Source organism: Notothenia rossii (genome assembly GCF_949606895.1).
Source record: "Notothenia rossii genome assembly, chromosome: 5".
Classification (NCBI taxonomy): domain Eukaryota; kingdom Metazoa; phylum Chordata; class Actinopteri; order Perciformes; family Nototheniidae; genus Notothenia; species Notothenia rossii.
Genome location: NC_136903.1, coordinates 30,794,763 through 30,812,287, shown reverse-complemented (window position 1 = coordinate 30,812,287; position 17,525 = coordinate 30,794,763). Strand labels below are relative to the sequence as shown.

General features: G+C 42.9%; 1 protein-coding gene across 1 annotated transcript in view; it reads right to left on the bottom strand.

Annotated features, from left to right (window-relative positions):
- The window catches only part of LOC307038788 (hydrocephalus-inducing protein homolog), a gene marked incomplete at its 5' end in the record, with an annotated part of 52,885 nt that overhangs the window by 18,906 nt on the left and 16,454 nt on the right, over positions 1–17,525 (bottom strand). The window contains 10 exons of the mRNA XM_079680465.1: positions 223–421; positions 533–702; positions 1,292–1,513; positions 1,605–1,812; positions 2,171–2,318; positions 3,163–3,328; positions 7,709–7,835; positions 8,358–8,558; positions 9,141–9,366; positions 9,558–9,652. Of these exons, the coding sequence (XP_079536591.1) occupies positions 223–421; positions 533–702; positions 1,292–1,513; positions 1,605–1,812; positions 2,171–2,318; positions 3,163–3,328; positions 7,709–7,835; positions 8,358–8,558; positions 9,141–9,366; positions 9,558–9,652 (1,762 nt within the window). The remainder of the gene's footprint in view (positions 1–222; positions 422–532; positions 703–1,291; positions 1,514–1,604; positions 1,813–2,170; positions 2,319–3,162; positions 3,329–7,708; positions 7,836–8,357; positions 8,559–9,140; positions 9,367–9,557; positions 9,653–17,525) is intronic.

The following is a 17,525-nucleotide window of genomic DNA, read 5'->3' as shown; positions in this document are numbered from 1 at the left end:
AAGCCCTTTTTTATTTAATCGAGGAGATCTCCCCTCAACAACAGAACGGATCAGACAGAAACGCTACGCTCTCCCCAACCTTGCAGGTGCTGATTGCGCTCAGATTGATTGACATGTCACTACAGCAAAATATTAACTAAAGTCTTAAAACATCACTTGCTCAGTTTACATGGCGTTAACCTTTATATATTTGTAAATGATTCACGTTTCTTTCTTTCAAACCTTCCTCTCCACGCCTTGCGCCAGTACGTCCACGTGTTTGGTGATGCAGCTGTTTAAGATGAAGGTGATTGTTTCTTGGTAACGGCACGCCTCACGAGGATAGAAGTTGATTGGTGCCTCTATCACAGCACCAGGGGACAAAACAGCTGTTTGGAAGTCCGTCTCTAGGTAAGAGGTGTTTCTGAACACACACTGGACACTGAGGAGAGGGAGGCAGAGCACAGGTTTGGAAATTAGACTTGGTTGTGAACATTCCTTTACGCAGTTACCACCTTTACCAGACATGTAGAAAAACAGTTAGATATTTTACCAAATGTCCTTTCCCCCTTTGTTGCTGATCACTAGCGTTTGTGAGGCCGGCACCAGACCCTCACTGTGCAGGAAGCACTTGCCAAAGTCGATCTTAGTGAAGGAGAATTCAAGGCTCGGTGCTACAGACCGGCCTTCGATGCAAAATGTAAACGTTGGCCCATGCTTTACCTGTAGAGGTGAAACAAGATAGAAAATAATTTCAGCAAAAGTTTCTCTCTTTTACGTATCATTTATATAATGTTATGGGTTAGTTGTTGTCTTAAAAGTCTGTCTAGTAAAGTCAAGACATGTATAATCTCATAATTTGCCAGTACATTTTGTTTTAAAGTTGGAGGGGATGATTCAAGATACAAAGATTGAAAGGCATATTTTCGTATGCACGATAGCTACAGTGACAATCTTAAAGTCCTCATACAAGGCAATATACAATATTCTTAAAACATTAAAAAATATATATAAATAGTGGTGCAAGGGACACAAGTGTGCAAGTAACATGCAAAAAAAGTTGGGATATTGTATTAATATATAAATAAATATGAAAACCTCCAAGCAGATGCATGTGTTATATATCCATAACTTAATATTGCCCCTCTAGTGTCCCCTCATTAAGGTGTTCACAGCACATTTAACATCAAGTGGAAAGAGTAGCATTGATTGTTTTCAGATTATGATCAGATTATTAATTATTTTCCCAGAGCATAATTATAATGCTACCCCTGTAAAAAAACAGAAACAAGACAGGGGATCAACATCTCACCCTGATACTCAGTCTGACGTCTCTGAGGTTACAAATGCTCAGCGGACAAAAGAATAGTGAAGACTGCAGCTGCTTCCCAACCTCTATAGCATCATGTTGAGGCTTTACTTGCAAATGTTGCAACAGCTCACTGGGACCTGTAAGGTCAAAGCTCACATCCAGGTTCAATCTTGCCAGATTGGACACCAGGAAGTTAAAGGTGGACTGCTCTGAAATCCCCACCTACAGGACAAATAGCGTACAAACAGGAAGTTGCTTGATATGTCAACTTCAAACATGTGATCGCTCTTGTGATCTGAAAAAGTCTGCTGACCTTTCCAAAGTCCAGAGTGTCTTCTTGGTTAGGGATGATCTCTCTGAGTCCTCCTTCGGGCTGCACCACTTGAACAGAAGTGCTCATGATGAAACAATCTGCCTTCACTGTGAGTGTGAGCGGCTCTGACTTCCTCTTCACCTTCAGAGTCAATCTGAAGCTCACGTGGCCCTCCCGGCACGGCGTGAAGGACACTGACAGTGGCAACCTGCAACCACAGAGGTCACAACAGTTAACACACATTGAATTAGTAGTGAAGCAACATGTGACCTCATCACAAAGCTATAATATTTGAAATTCTTATCACATCATGCACAAGTGAGTGATGAATACACATGTTTAAACCCAAAAATGAAAAGATATATAAATACAAAAAAATATAAAAAGTATTCAAAACTAGTGATTAATTATGATTAATCACGAAGTATTATTGTGATTTATACTATTACATTTTTTTAATCAATTGACACAACTATTTATTTTTGTATATATATTTGTATATTCATTATTTTAGTATGAATATATAGCATTTCATTATATTTCAAGCATGTTATAGTGTAATGTACTCGTGTTTGGGTGGCACGGTGCCCCTCATGGGCTGCACACTGAGTCTGGACTGCTGATCCTCACAGAGGAGAGACGACTGCAGGGCAGAGAAGTGGAAGAGCTCATCCTCTCCGTTCACCAGACCCACTATCAGTTCCACATTGTGACCTGTACACACACACACACACACACACACACACACACACACACACACACACACACACACACACACACACACACACACACACACACACACACACACACACACACACACACACACACACACACACACACACACACACACACACACACACACACACACACACACACACACACACACACACACACACACACACACACACATACAGTAATTCCACAACAATTCAATTTCACCTGCTTTATGGATGGTTTTAATAGTATTTGGGCCAACTGAGGGTTACAAAAATGTTGGTTTCACACATTTTCATACGCAGTAGGGTGTGAGATTTTATAATGGAAATAAGTGTTCATATTTCTTAAATTTTCATTTACAACATAACATCTTAAAAAATAAAGAAGTTAACTTATTGTAAAAAAAACAACAAAAGAAAATGGATGAAAAGATAAACAATTAACTGAGGAAATAATACATAACAAATAATGAACAATTAGAACACTACAAAATAAACAACTAATATTAGAGACAAAGTAAATATGAAATATTAATGATAAACTATATACAAATATTATTAAACATACATCAGCATGATTGTAGCCTTTACTTAACCCTTACAAAGTGGTTTTAATTGCCCAACTCAACTATGCCATAATTATGCTTGAGCGTATGGAAAACATCAAGCGTTTGTATGCGTATTACACACAATATGAAGGCACTTATTCACCGAAATGCATGTCCTTTAACCGTGTTACAGAAGTACTTAGGAAATGACTCCATGAACTTTAATATGTGGTGTGACTTGTGATGTCACTGTATAAATGCATGCATGAGGCTGTGTCTGTGTATGTCACATACCAACAAGCAGTTCTCCAAAGTCGAGGTGAGGTCTGTGGAGATAGACGAGTGGTTCTTTAGTGGTGCCCACACACAGGAAGGGGACACACAGGGACAGAGTCTCAATCACAAAACTCCAGAATGACTCCACCGCCTCCATCTGCTCAGCTACATATTCAAAACACACCTGCACACACACATCAGAGGATTACATATAGCAAATAATTCACAAATAAATATATAGAAGAAAGACAAAATGTTGAGAGGAATTCACGATCTGTCTGTGTTTTGTTTTGTCTTGTCTTTTTCTGTCTTTGGTTTCATGTTTTATTTTGAAGAGTCTTCGAACCTGTCTTGCCTGTTGCTGTCTGTCTGTTTTCCCTCCTACCTAATTACCCGATTGTGTTCACCTGGTGCCCCTGTGTTTTCTCCTCCCTCCTCACCTGCGTCTGGTTTGTGTTATTAGTCTTGTGTGTATTTAAGTTCTGGTTGTTCTGTCTGTCATTGTTTGTCTTTGACTGTGTTCTCGTGTTAGTGTTCTGTTTGTGCCTCTAGACCTTGAAATAAAGGTATTTTTTCAGTTTACTCTGCATTTGGGTCCTGCCTGCTTCACTCAACCGTAACAGAACTAACCAACCACAAATGGACCCAGCAGATGATCCATTTGAGGTAGAATTACAGCATTTTACCTTTTATCTGGCTTGCTGCTTTGATTGGTGGAAGGGAGCGTCCAGTGTTCGGCAGAAGAGGGCCGGTCTGGTAGAGGCGCACCGGTTGGCAGCAGAGAAACCATGTTTTGTTGAGTTCTTACCTGACTGGATTTTGGACTTCCTTTCAACATGTGATTCCCGGCCTGCTAGCCCCAGGCATGCTAGCCCCCTGCCTCCCAATTCTCAACCTGACGCAATAACGTCTCGGTGTGTTCCGTCTGGAGTCCACCCCTGCTTCTTCCTCATTTCCTGATCCTGTCCAGGAGCCGTACTTGTCTGGCTTTTGGAGGTCCCCGGAGCCTCCAAAAGGCTCCTAAGAGAAGGAGTCGCAGGTCCAGGTTAGCAGCACGAGACCCAGAAGCCATGCTTTGGGCTCCAGTACAGGCCCCAGCAGCCATGGTTCCGGCTCCAGAACCGGCCCACAAAGCCATGGATCCGTGCTCCATTACCTGGCTTACACAGCCAGGGTCCAGGCTTCTTTTCCGTGCCCAACAGCCATGGTTCTGGCTCCAGAACCGGCCCCAGCAGCCATTGTTTCGGCTCCAGTAATGGCTCTCCGGCCGACGCCAGCTCCCCATGTCCTGTCGGCGTACCGGCCGACTCCAGCCCCTCGTCTCCTGTTGGCTCTCCGGCCGACGCCGGCTCCCCGTATCCTGTCGGCGTACCGGCCGACTCCAGCCCCCCGTGTCCTGTCGGCATTCCGACCGACTCCAACCCCCCGTGTTCTGTCGGCGAACCGACCGTCTCAAGTCCCCTCTCAAGTCTCCTTACAAGTCAACTCTCGAGTTCCCTCTCGAGTCCCCTCTCCAGTCCCCTCTCCAGTCACCTCTCGAGTCTCCTCTCGAGTTCCCTCTCAAGTCTCCTTACAAGTCAACTCTCTAGTCCCCTCTCTAGTCCCCTCTCAAGTCACCTCTCAAGTCTCCTCTCGAGTTCCCTCTCAAGTCCCTTCTCGAGTCTCCTCCCGAGTCACCTCTCGAGTCTCCTCTCGAGATTCCTCTCGAGTCACCTCTCGAGTCTCCTCTCGAGTTCCCTCTCGAGTTCCCTCTCGAGTCCCCTCTCGAGTTCCCTCTCAAGTCAACTCTCGAGTTCCCTCTCTAGTCCCCTCTCGAGTTCCCTCTCTAGTCCCCTCTCGAGTGTCCTCTCGAGTCCCCTCTCGAGTGTCCTCTCGAGTTCCCTCTCGGGTCCCCTCTCGAGTCTCTTCTCGGGTCCCCTCTCGTGTCTCTTCTCGGGTCCCCTCTCAAGTCACCTCTCAAGTCTCCTCTCGAGTTCCCTCTCAAGTCCCCTTTCAAGTCACCTCTCGAGTCCCCTCTCAAGTCCCTACCCAATGTTCTGGTCCGTTGGAGGTTCCGCTGGGGGTCCTGCCAACTCCATGTCCTGTCCCCTTGGGGGTCCCGCCGACTACTCTTCTGCCGGGGGTCCTGCCAACCCGATGTCCTGTCCCGTTGGGGGCCCCGCCGACTACTCTCCTGCCGGGGGTCCTGCCAACCCTGTGTCCTGTCCCGTTGGGGGTCCCGCCGACTACTCTTCTGCCGGGGGTCCTGCCAACCCTGTGTCCTGTCCCGTTGGGGGTCCCGCCGACTACTCTTCTGCCGGGGGTCCTGCCAACCCTGTGTCCTGTCCCCTTGGGGGTCCCGCAGACTACTCTCCTGCCGGGGGTCCTGCCAATCCTATGTCATGTGCCGCTGGAGGTTCCGCTGGGGGTCCTGCCAACTCTATGTCCTGTCCCGTTGGGGGTTCCGCCAACTACTCTTCTGCCGGGGGTCCTGCCAACCCTATGTCCTGTGCCGTTGGAGGTCCCGCCGACTACTCTCCTGCCGGGGGTCCTGCCAACCCTGTGTCCTGTCCCGTTGGGGGTCCCGCCGACGACTCTTCTGCCGAGGGTCCTGCCAACCCTATGTCCTGTGCCGTTGGAGGTTCCGCTGGGGTTCCTGCCAGCTCCATGTCCTGTCCCGTTGGGGGTCCCACCGACTACTCTTCTGCCGGGGTTCCTGCCAACCCTCTGTGCTGTCCCGTTGGGGGTCCCGCCGACTACTTTTCTGCCGGGGGTCCTGCCAACCCTATGTCCTGTTCCGTTGGAGGACCCGCTGAGAGTCCTGCCAATCCCATGTCTTGTTCCGTTGGAGGTCCTGCCGTCACCTGTCTCACCGGGGGTCCTGCCAACTTCTGGTCCTCTTCCGTGGGGGATCCTGCCGAAGCCTGTCCCACCGTCTCCGGTTTCTGTCCGGCCGACACCAGGTCCTGCCCGGCCTCCGGAGCTGTCCCGTCAGCGCCTTCCTGCCCGGCCTCCGGAGCTGTCTGGTCTTCGCCCTCGAGCCCGCCCCCCTGAGAGCCGCGGTCTTCGCCCTCGAGCCCGGCCCCCTGAGAGCCGCGGTGTTCGCCCTCATGCTCGGCCCCCTGAGAGCCTCGGTCTTCGCCCTCGAGCCCGGCCCCCTGACTTTCCCGGCCGCGGTCCTCGCCCTCGGGTCCGTCCCCCTGACTCTTCCTGCCGCTGCCTTCGCCCTCATGCTCGGCCCCCTGAGTTCTCCCGCTGTGGCCTTCGCCCCTCCATGGTCTCTACCTTGCCCCCGGGTCGTCCGCCCGAGTCCCCCTTCTCGGCTTCTGCCTTGCCCCCGGGCCGTCCGCCCGAGTCCCCCTTCTCGGCTTCTGCCTTGCCCCCGGGCTGTCCGCCCGAGATCCCTTCCGGGTCCTCCGCTGTGGTCCTTGGCTGTCAGCCCAAAACCAGTCCTCCAGACCCCCTCCACCTACCCTGGTGGCCCTAGCTTTGTGTCCCTCCTCCGGATCCCCTCCACCCACCCTGGTGGCCCTAGTTTTGTGCCTGCCTGCTTCACTCAACCGTAACATTATGCAGAGTGAAGGAAGGAAGGAAGCACAGAGTGATGAACAACTAGAACAGATTGGATCAGATGAGTAGACCTGGCAATTGATGAGGAACAATTAAAATGGTATTCGATTAAATGGAAGAAATGAGAAAGGATTAGACTTGTTTTGATAAAGTGAGACAGGAACACTGAAACGATCATTAGGTGGGGATAAGAAATTTAAAATGAGGGGAGAGATTAAGAATGACTGATGTGTACTAATATGAAGGATAGGCCAAGGTTAATTAGATGGTAGTTCGAGAAAGCAACTAGTATCACTTGCGTCTTTTTGACATTGTTTTTAATGTGGCTCCCTCGAGAAAAAGCGCTGCACCTAAGCATATTTTTTTCTGAGTGCATCAATGATTTTAAGCAGCCGCTCGGAGCGTTTGTAGTTAAAGATATTCCTTTTTCAGAAAACCACTGGTGACGTTTAAGTAGGAATTTGAGGAGAAGCCTGTTTTTGGCCATTTTTTACAGACGGAAACTCATAGCAAAGACTGAAAGGGGCCACCATAAAGCCGGTTAGATCTGTGGCCCATACACTGTATGTGGAAGCAGTTGTCGCTGCCAAGTGCATGGGTTTGACTCCCACCAGCTGAATTATTAAGCAATGTCTTCCACTCTGTCTTCCACTTTCAACAACGCTGGAACTAAGATATATTGGACCAAAACAAAGACCAACAATCCTATTTCTTTTAAAGATTGGCCAGAGGATCCCTGGATGTTGCTGCCAATGATTGTTGCTGTCAGAGACTTGACAAGCTGGTTCATAAAAATAATGTTTCAATCGGTAACAATATATAGTAGCACTAACAGAAAGTAAAATCCAAGAAGGTGATGCTAGTTGTGCTAGCAGGGAAACACTGTTTAGATATTATTGACATAGAAACAATATAAAAAGGGCTCTGGAGACTCTGCCCAGTGCCTCTTATCCAAAGAAACGCGCTATGGTGACACAGGCCCATGTCATTTCACTGTGCGTGTTGCCATACTTACTTCCATTTTCTTCCCAGGCAAGATGGTACCACTCGGGGTGAGGCAGCAGAACGGACTGCCACATTTGTCTTCACACTGCCACTTGAATGAGTAGGGCTTACTGGTTGGGTTCATCACACCAAAACATCTGGTAGAGAGAGGGACACATGTATAAACAAAGTGTTAAAGAGGACATATCAGTATTTAGTTCCTCTACTGTGACATGTCTCCATGCTCTAATTTTCAAAAAGCTCTTTATTTTTCTCATACTGCCTGTGCTGCAGCACCTCTTTTCACCCTCTGTCTGAAACCAGAGCCCAGTCTGCTCTGATTGGTTAGCTGGTCGACTCTGTTGTGATTGGTGAACCGCTTACAGATGCCCGCCCCCCCCCCCCCCCCATTAGCCTATCACGTACAATGTGTTGGAGCGCTAGCTTATAGAAGCTCAAGTGTTACATACACTTCTGTCCAATGGAGGTATTTCCGGCAGGGGGGGGGGGAGTGTGTGGGAGAGAAACTCTCTCTGGAGGGAACTTTGGGATATTAGCCTTTGCAGACCATTTCCATGAACAAAAACCTATATAACACAATAGCGGAAAGTTAAAACCTGATCAATCATAATAGAGCCCCTTTAGGCCTACATTGATGCTTTCATCTCTCTTTCTCTCACCTCTTCGATGGCACAGAGAAACCAACAGAGTTGAACTCGATGACCCTGATGTTGGGGTCCAGAGGTCCCCTGAATTCAGGGTTCTGTCGTTTCTCGCTGATATAGTCTGAGTCCTCCAGGTCAAAGTGGCAGTGAGGCAACAGGCTGCGGGCACACACCGGGATACAGGGAGCCTCATCTCCATCCTGTAGGTTTGGGATACTGAAAGAGAAGAGCAGACATAAAAGACCAACAAGTCAGATTACGGTAATCATTCTTGTGAAACTATCCAAATCCCCTCATGCCTTTTAAGTGTTGTATAGTTCAGTTTGCAGCTCTGACATAGAATATTCATTTCTTTTTGGAAAGGAGCAGGCCATTTCATCTCAGATATTCTACACCTGACGTGTCTTTTATATTTTTGTACCTGGTAAATATCCCTAAAGTACTCAATAAAACTGATACGTACCTTTTCAAGGGTTACTATGGCCGCAAGTAAAAAACTAAATGCTCACTCAACAGGAACTTTCCCTCCATTGCTCTTCTTTGATATTGAGAACGTGGGGTTGTTATAAATGTCTTAATAAAGTACTATTTTCTGTCAGACCTCTTTTATAAGGATTGTGAACTGTACCTGTGCTTTTTTATAATTTTGTATTTTCACTGCTTGTGCTTTATTGTCCCTGTCCTCACCTACACTATGATTACGAAATAAATGAAAGTATAAAATAACTTCCCTTCTTCCCAGTTAGGGGATACAACGTGTATTTTTGTTGTCACTACATTTAGAAGTATTTACTGTACCTGCAGATAATCCTGCCCTGAAACTGGGCCACCTCCAGAGGTGAGAAGCGGATGCTGAAACTCTGTATCTCCCCGGGCTCTATGGCCCCGATGCCGGGCTCGACGCTGACGGGAGGAAGCTCAGGATTCCCCGTCAGGAGAGACATGACGCTGGCCAGAGCACTGGAGGGACGGGCTTCACTTAACATGGCTGACCTGCTGCCTGGTCGGGGGCTCGGGGTCCCATCTGTTATAGAACACACCGACTAATGTTCACATTTACAGCACACAGTCCCAAACTTCATTCTGGCATGCATTGAAATGTTATTAAGTATGTTCAATTCAATCTTTGAAGATAATGGTACAGCAAACACAGTTTTTGCGGTCATATATAATGTATACTTCAGAATATACAATAACAAAAAGTATGAGTAGTACCTCTTTGTTCATGGTTTAAAATGTTGTTATTCTGATCCATGATGACTTGCCAGGAGAATTCCAATTTCACAGTGCCGTGATTTACTATCTGTAGCCTGTAGAGACGCACACAAACAAACAACTTAACGTCATATTTGGGATTAGAGATTCAACAATTACTCAACTAATCAATTACTGTTGGGAAAATATATGAATCATCAAAGCAATTTTTAATGTAATAAGTGGCTGTTTCTTTTACAATTGTATTTTATTTTAACCAGTCAGTAAGATGGGAAGACATGCAACATGAGATATTGTGTGAGTCCATAGTTTATCTTGATTATATATCGTTTCTGACCCCATACGGGAGTGGCACCGCCAGACGCTACACTGAAAAACAGGGAAAAGTGGGGTTGTTCAATTTACAAATATGCAGTTGATATGAGACAGAATGTATTCATGTTTCTCATCTAAACATCAATCAATCATGTAGAACTATTTTAATCTTGAGGGATGTACTTTCTATAAGTCTCAGTAAATAAGAAAAAATTGATGTTTATCTCTGTAACTCCGCCCACTGAGGACGTACGTCAGCAGCTTGTTCTGCTGCCGATTATTCAGCTTCTAATTATTATTGACAAATATTGTATTCACAAATCAAAATGGTCGGACTCAAAACCGTATTTTAATTGTTTCGTAATTGAACAATATGGCACTTTCATGGACAATATGAAAATCAGAACAAATTGCAAAAAATCTTTATTTGAACATTTTTAAGCTTTTTTTTTTTAAACAAAGGGCGGGGGGGTCCACCGTCTTTTTCCCTGCATCGGAGGAGCAAGCTGGTTCTGTTCCGGGGAGATCTCTACAAGGTAAAAGTTATCAAAAGTTAATAAATATCATCAAATGTTTGTCATAATTAGAGGTTATCACTTTAGACGCATTGTTTGCAAAAAAGCTGAGTTCACATTTGCCCGTTACAGCGAGCAACGGTAATACAGCTGTCAATTTGTAAACATTGTCCTTCACTGGTGTTAGCTAGGATAAAGCCATGAACATCATTAGGTGAGTTTATATGTATTGACTTGTGTGCATATAGCATGTTTTTATAGTGTGAGTATTTGTAGGGCGTAAGTCCGGCAGTCGCTTGCTTTACAATATTTAAAACGATGAACCTTGCCCAAAGTTAGCTATGCACATTTAGCTAGAGTCATAGCCAATGGATGAGCTTGGGGCATGTTCGCGACGTGGTACTTCTTGTTTTAAATGATTGTTTAATGTCTGCTGAACACATTTTACCGCTTCGGTCCGGCTCTGGATGTCTGTCTACTCTTGTGCCGACTTTTAAGGGTGCTGAGGCAGGTCGTGCCTTACATTTCTAGGCGACCATCTTTCTTTACCCGTTTAAGGTGTTGGTTGTTAAAGATATTACAATATTGTCCGTGGGATCCCTAAAAATCAGCATTTATGTCTCGGCTATGATACGCTCTGTTTGTGTATTGTGTGTGGGGGTGTGACCCGGATAGCGACACTTAAAGGTCACATGTCATGCTTTTCCGGATATTACCTGTCCCCTTGTGTGTTATGAAGGTTTTTATGCATGTAAACGGTCTGCAGAGTCAAAACCCTCAAAGTACACCCTGTAGTGAGTAAAACTCTAACACAGAAAATACCTCCCCAAAATGCCTCATTGGTGAAACGTCATCATGACGTCATCATCCATTTGATTCTTCCGGGTACGTGCTTACGAAAGCACGTACCCGGAACTAAATGGGCCAATCCAAGAGAGAATAAATGTGAAAAGAAATGTAAGATGTTGTTTAATTGCTGATATATTATATAGAGCCTTGATGAGAAGACTTCTAGACAAACATGAGGAACTGCCGCCAACACTGAAAACGTGACGTTGATCATAAATATATCAGCAATTAAACAACATCTTACATTTATTTTCACAAAATACATCTCCTTTCAGTATCAACACTAATTCGGCTGACTTTTATATTTGATCCAATTGGTAGATAGGCTGTATTTACACCATAAACGTGCACTCCTGATATAAAGGGACACCTAGTGGTTAAAGCATGTTATTGAATTTCATTATTTTTATTATTAGATATGAATAGAATCCCTATAAAGTATATTCATTACTTGTTATTCTCTACTAATAGTTCATTAAAGACTGTATATAATGACTATTTTGCACATCCCTTTCAAGATTTCAAGATTTTCTAAGGCTTATTGACATCTACACAAATGGTGTAGTTATGCAATGAATGAAAAACTTTGTGTTTACCTCCAGCAATGTTAACTATGTTGAAGCACTTATTTTAACTGATATTATACATATGTATTATACTCTTATATAAGATGTATGTAGATAGTATAAGAAATGTGCAGAATATGACAGTTTAATGGTGGAGGTATACACAAATATTGATAGATGTCTTGTGATGCACTGTCGAGGAACCTGCGACCCGAGTTTTTCATCTCCGGCCTTGTCAGGTATTGAACAATCAATAAATAAAGAACACAGAATTATTAAATATGAAACACAGAATTTGTGTGATTATACTAAATGATTTACAAATAAACACCACTGCATATTTACAACTGTTACACATGCTGATGTAATGCAAATGTTTCCAACTTGGGATCAATAAAGTATATCTTATCTTAAGATAATCGATGGCTACTGCCATATTTGCAAAATGTGCCTCTGAACCTTGACAAGTGCATGTTACAGGCTTATCAATTAACAACAGGAGGGGTCACAGACATAAGACCAGCTGTTAAATAAAACTCTTCTGACCTTAGCTGTCATGTGGGTATATATTAATGCTGCCCATTATGGGCACAAGCAATTTTCACCCATTTATTAATTATGTTTTAAATTTGAGTGTTTCCTATCCCCTAAACCTCCAGGGATGTACACATTTTAATACTGGCAACTTATTATTATGGGAAATATGAAAACGTCTTTTAAAACTACAACTCCCAGTAGAGACTTGCCATAGATAGAGAACTTGTTGCGAAACACAATAGCCAGCATGTGTAGTTCTGGGGACGGAGTGGGGGAGGTGGGGACGGGGTGGACCCGTTCAAATCCAGTTTTGGACAGTCTGCCGTGGTTCCATCCCATTTCAAAGTGCTGTTCGGCGTTCGGCGCTCGGCGTAACCCTCGGAGCACACTCTCCAATCACAGAGCTAGAGGACTATCACGGGGTTTGCCAAGCGAAGCGGAGAGAATACTTACTTCCGGGTGTAATATTCTGTAAAGCGAATGAGCTGCTCAGACCCTTGGTCCTGACGGACTCCAACTTGTGTTTATTTATCAAATAAATAAATAAACACAAGGATAATTATGTGTTATTGTTGAGTAAATTGAGAATTGCACAGGGGAAAATAACGTATCTATTGTGGTGATTGACATTATTCACCCACGGATCTATGGGTTAGGGTATTGTTTCTGTGGACCTACATTGACGGTTAAGGGGGTAGCAATAAAGATAACACCATTTTACACAACAGAAATAATATCGATAGCAGCGTCCCTAGCAACCACCTTGGTAACAATGAAAACGTTGTATAGACACAATTTCCTGAAGTAATCTTCATAATAACTAGCAAACTAAAGATCATGTACATCCACTGCACACATAATCTGAAATAACAACTCATATTTCTCGCATCAAATGACATCAAAACGCATTTTAATGGCCAAACTAACTTTAAAATAGGCATTTTACACCGAGAATAAAACGAAGTTCGGCCATGTTTTTTTTTTCTGCAGGGAGAAATGTGAAGATCACGTGACATAGATGCCAGCCATTGGAATGCATGGTGAAAAAAAACGTAGGGATCTTACAATTTCAGAGGCGTTTTTGTAGAAATACTACGTCCTACGTTGTGGAACAACGTAGTTATTACACGTTTTTTTGTGAGACTGGGTTGGTGTGACATATTTAGTAGCAGGATATGCACTGAAAAATAGGGCTCCCCCGAAAGCAAATTGGTAATTCGAACACTGCTGTTAATACTGTTAATACTGCTCACAGGCTGGGCTGCTGTGTATATCTAGTGTATTCATACTGTACCCCTCCTCACTGTTTATTCATCATTCAATTCATTCTATATTTTATTCTGTAGATTGTGTACATTACTTTTCACTGCTTGTTGCACTCCTGGTTAGAAACTAAACTGCATTTCGTTGTCTCAGTACCTTTAATATGTGCAATAACAATAAAGTTGAATCTAATCTTGAGCAGGAACAAATGTATTTACTTAGTATATCTGAGATTAACGATTAAACACATTTGTGCATTATTTATGAATGCAAACCGAGTCAAGCCGACTCTGGAGGAAATCATATTTCGTTTATTTTTAACGAAATAAAGGTGGTAATCCACATAATTTACTGTGTTAATTGTTTACTGTAGTATTGTTTAACTTGAAGGTGCCTAATGTGAACATTTCCAGAAGAACGTTTATTAAATGGCCTTTGTATGTATACAGTACAGTCTAGCCCAACCATTTACACCTTCCTTTTTTCCCGTCAAGAGTTTGAATTGGAGAAAGGTAATGGTTATCGTTGGCGCTTTTAAAGCCTATTGCATAATAACTGTGTGATTTATATTGCTTTTCAAATGCATATGGTCACCCATTTACACTGCTCTTCCCGTCAAGAATATGAATAGAGCTTAGTTAGATCACTTTACATTTCTGCGAATGCATTTTTAATCACACACGTCTCCCCACCCCGAAAATAAAAAGAGGAAACCATTTTCAAGTTCAGTTTTCACTAAAAAGTCTATATTAAAAAGCCTCAGTCACCTCAATTCATGTAATACAAACAAAAGCACGTTGGCTGATTTTGGACCCCCTCACTAGCCCACTTTAATTAAATGTTTGATAAGTGCATGCAGATCACAGTATACATCAAGAATATGAATAGAACTCAGTTAGATCACTTTACATTTCTGCAAATGAACTTTTAATCACACACGTCTCCCCACCATATTACCGGTACTGAGACAACGAAATGCAGTTTAGCTTCCAACCAGGAGTGCAACAAGCAGTAAAGTGAAAAGTAATGTACACAATCTACAGAATAAAATATAGAATGAATTCAATGATGAATAAACAGTGAGGAGGGGTATAGTATGAATACACTAGATATACACAGCAGCCCAGCCTGTGAGCAGTATGAACAGTGTGTATGAATATGCTAAGATATAAGTATGAAAACGGTAAGCAGTGCAAGTATAGTATAAAATATATAGATATTAATTTCATGATAAACATTGTGGAACAATGATGAAAATGTGAATGGAAGTGGCGAGGTAAAACTGACACAAAACAATAACAAACTTTTGCCGAGCCAATTGGAGAGTTTCATCAGCAGCACGGGGTACAAACCACCAATGAGCGCTCAGCTCGAGATACCAGCGAGTCGAGAGAGAGAATGATATCTGCATTTTCTCTTTTGGTTTGATTAGAACACATCCTTAGGACCATACCATTTACAAGCCCCCACCCCCCATGTTGCCTATGCTGTTGGGAACTCTTTGTTTAAAACAAATTGGCCATCGGAACGTGTGGAGGAAGTCTCCCAGGGGGGATTGGTCACATTCCACAGCTCCCCCCCCCCCCCCCCTCCTGTGATCCCCCGCACACAGAGAGACCGCTCTTCTGGAGTGAAGAGAGTGGAAATAATGATATTGCAAGTTAGAAACGTAATATGCATTTTGACAGACAAGATGGACACTTGGGGGAAAATATGCTGCATTTTGAATGTCCGATAGTCCACCATTAACACCTTAGTCCCGGGTCTGTTCCGGAAATATCAAACATTTAATAAAAGTGAAAAACAATGAACAAGACAACGTATTCATAATAATTAATTAAATGTATTCCGTTTGGATGTACGATTTTTGACTTTGTTTAGAGCAGCAAATATGATTTTGTTTGAATGATTAAATGGGTGAATTGCCCTAATGTGGGACATTTTTGCATTTCAGACTTTGGGAATATATTGCGATATGAAGCCGATACAATACATCAAAATCCAGTACCATTGTAAATGTATTAACTTTATATCATCGTATCTCCGTGTTTACTGGGTCTTTTTGCATGAAACAAAGACTGGGATATAGTTTCAAGCCACTACTTTCGACAGAAGTCCGGACTGTTGTTTTTATGCGACACCGGCTTGAACAGGTCATGTGATCTGATCACGCCGGCTTGACGGTCGGTCGACTCCAAAGGGTTAAATGCATCAATCTGGTGCACTTTTGAGGGCAAAATTAAGAGATTTGTGGATACAGCTCTCAACACTCATATGAAACAGAACTGTTCTTACAATGTGTGTTGGAAGGATATATTAAATTACTATGCATATTTTATTGTGTAAACACACAGCTGAGAAGTGCCGTTTCATTCAGACTGTTTAAAAAAAAAAAAACGGTCTGATTTTAACAACTCAATGTGTGATTGTTATAGCAGTAATATTAGACACTAATAATACAGTAAACTATTAACACTGTACATATTATTGTTTGTTTGCCCGTGGGTTTAGGATAATCGGTAGTGAGACCCGTGCTGCATTTTGCTCCGGTCAGATGTGATATAAAAACAAAGCGATTATTTTTGTTGTTGTAAACTTACGTGGATTAAACTACATGTATTAGTGTATTCACTTCAATTCGCGAACATTATGATACATTAAATGATCGTGAGGATGATGATTGAAAATCGTTTGAGACGGGCTGTATTTCCTGATCTAAAAACATAGCGATGGTTTTGTACTTACGCCAACGTGAATTAAACAACATTATTTTGTTAAATAAAAACATGGTGATGTTTTGTAAATTATTACATGTCTCTTATTTAGCACAGAATATGATCCTATCCGTGACATATGGATTTTAACAAATATCCGCTATATCAGATACCTGTAGATCTATCAGCTGTTTATTTCACATGAGTTCCAGTGTGGCAGCTTTTCACGGCTCCCCCTGGTGGATTCATGATCCATTGCAGCTGGTTTCATTATAATTACATTTATTTATCAAGGGGGCGTATCAAGTCCTGCGGGGGGGTTTTCCTTTTCAGCAGGGGCCCACCCCGTGCAGATCACGGACCCGCACAGGTAGGCGTCTGAAATGAAACGCTACATCTGTATACATGCATCACACACGTTTTTTATTTATTCTATTTCTTTGTTAATTCTCCTGGCAGAGTTTAGGCTGCATGATGGAAAAAACAAAACCTCATGTGTAGTTGGTTAATTTTTTGAGAAGAATACATGAATTTTGTTCAAAGAAATGTGTTTGTCTTTATTGACTATTTAAAAAGAAGAATGTACGAAATGCCTCTTTTATTTACATCAAATAAATAATCTTATGTTTACCTTGAGCAGGCTAGGTAGATTAAAAAAAACACAGGTGTGGCTTTAACAGGTACAAATTAAAAGTACACATGATTTTAATATGTGCAACCAATGTACATATATGTTTTCATGTAAATCCAAAAGACTTTTTCCAGTGAAGCTTAAATAAAGAAATCATGTTGCTTTAACAGGTAAAAATGAAATACACTGAGCATATTAAAAGCCTAAAATGAACACTAAAAAGTCATGTTGGTTAAACATACGGTACATGAATATACCTAATATTAAAGGAAATATTCAAATGAACATAAACATTTCATGTTTCTTTGACTTAAAATAGTTGTGTGTCTTTAACATAATGTTTTTAATATGTGTAACCAACAGCCTTTTTTTTCAGTGTATGTTGACGTTGACTGCACATAAAAATCATGCCCTCGTGGGGTTTCACTCATGTGATTGGCTGCAAATGAGGGAGACATATAATTGGGTTATGGCTAGAAAGGATCCGTCTAATGTAAATATGACGTCACGTTCTCGTTCTAACTCTCGTTGTAATCGGAGCGGCTTGGCTGTAATAGGAAAGGGTCGGGGTGGGTGGG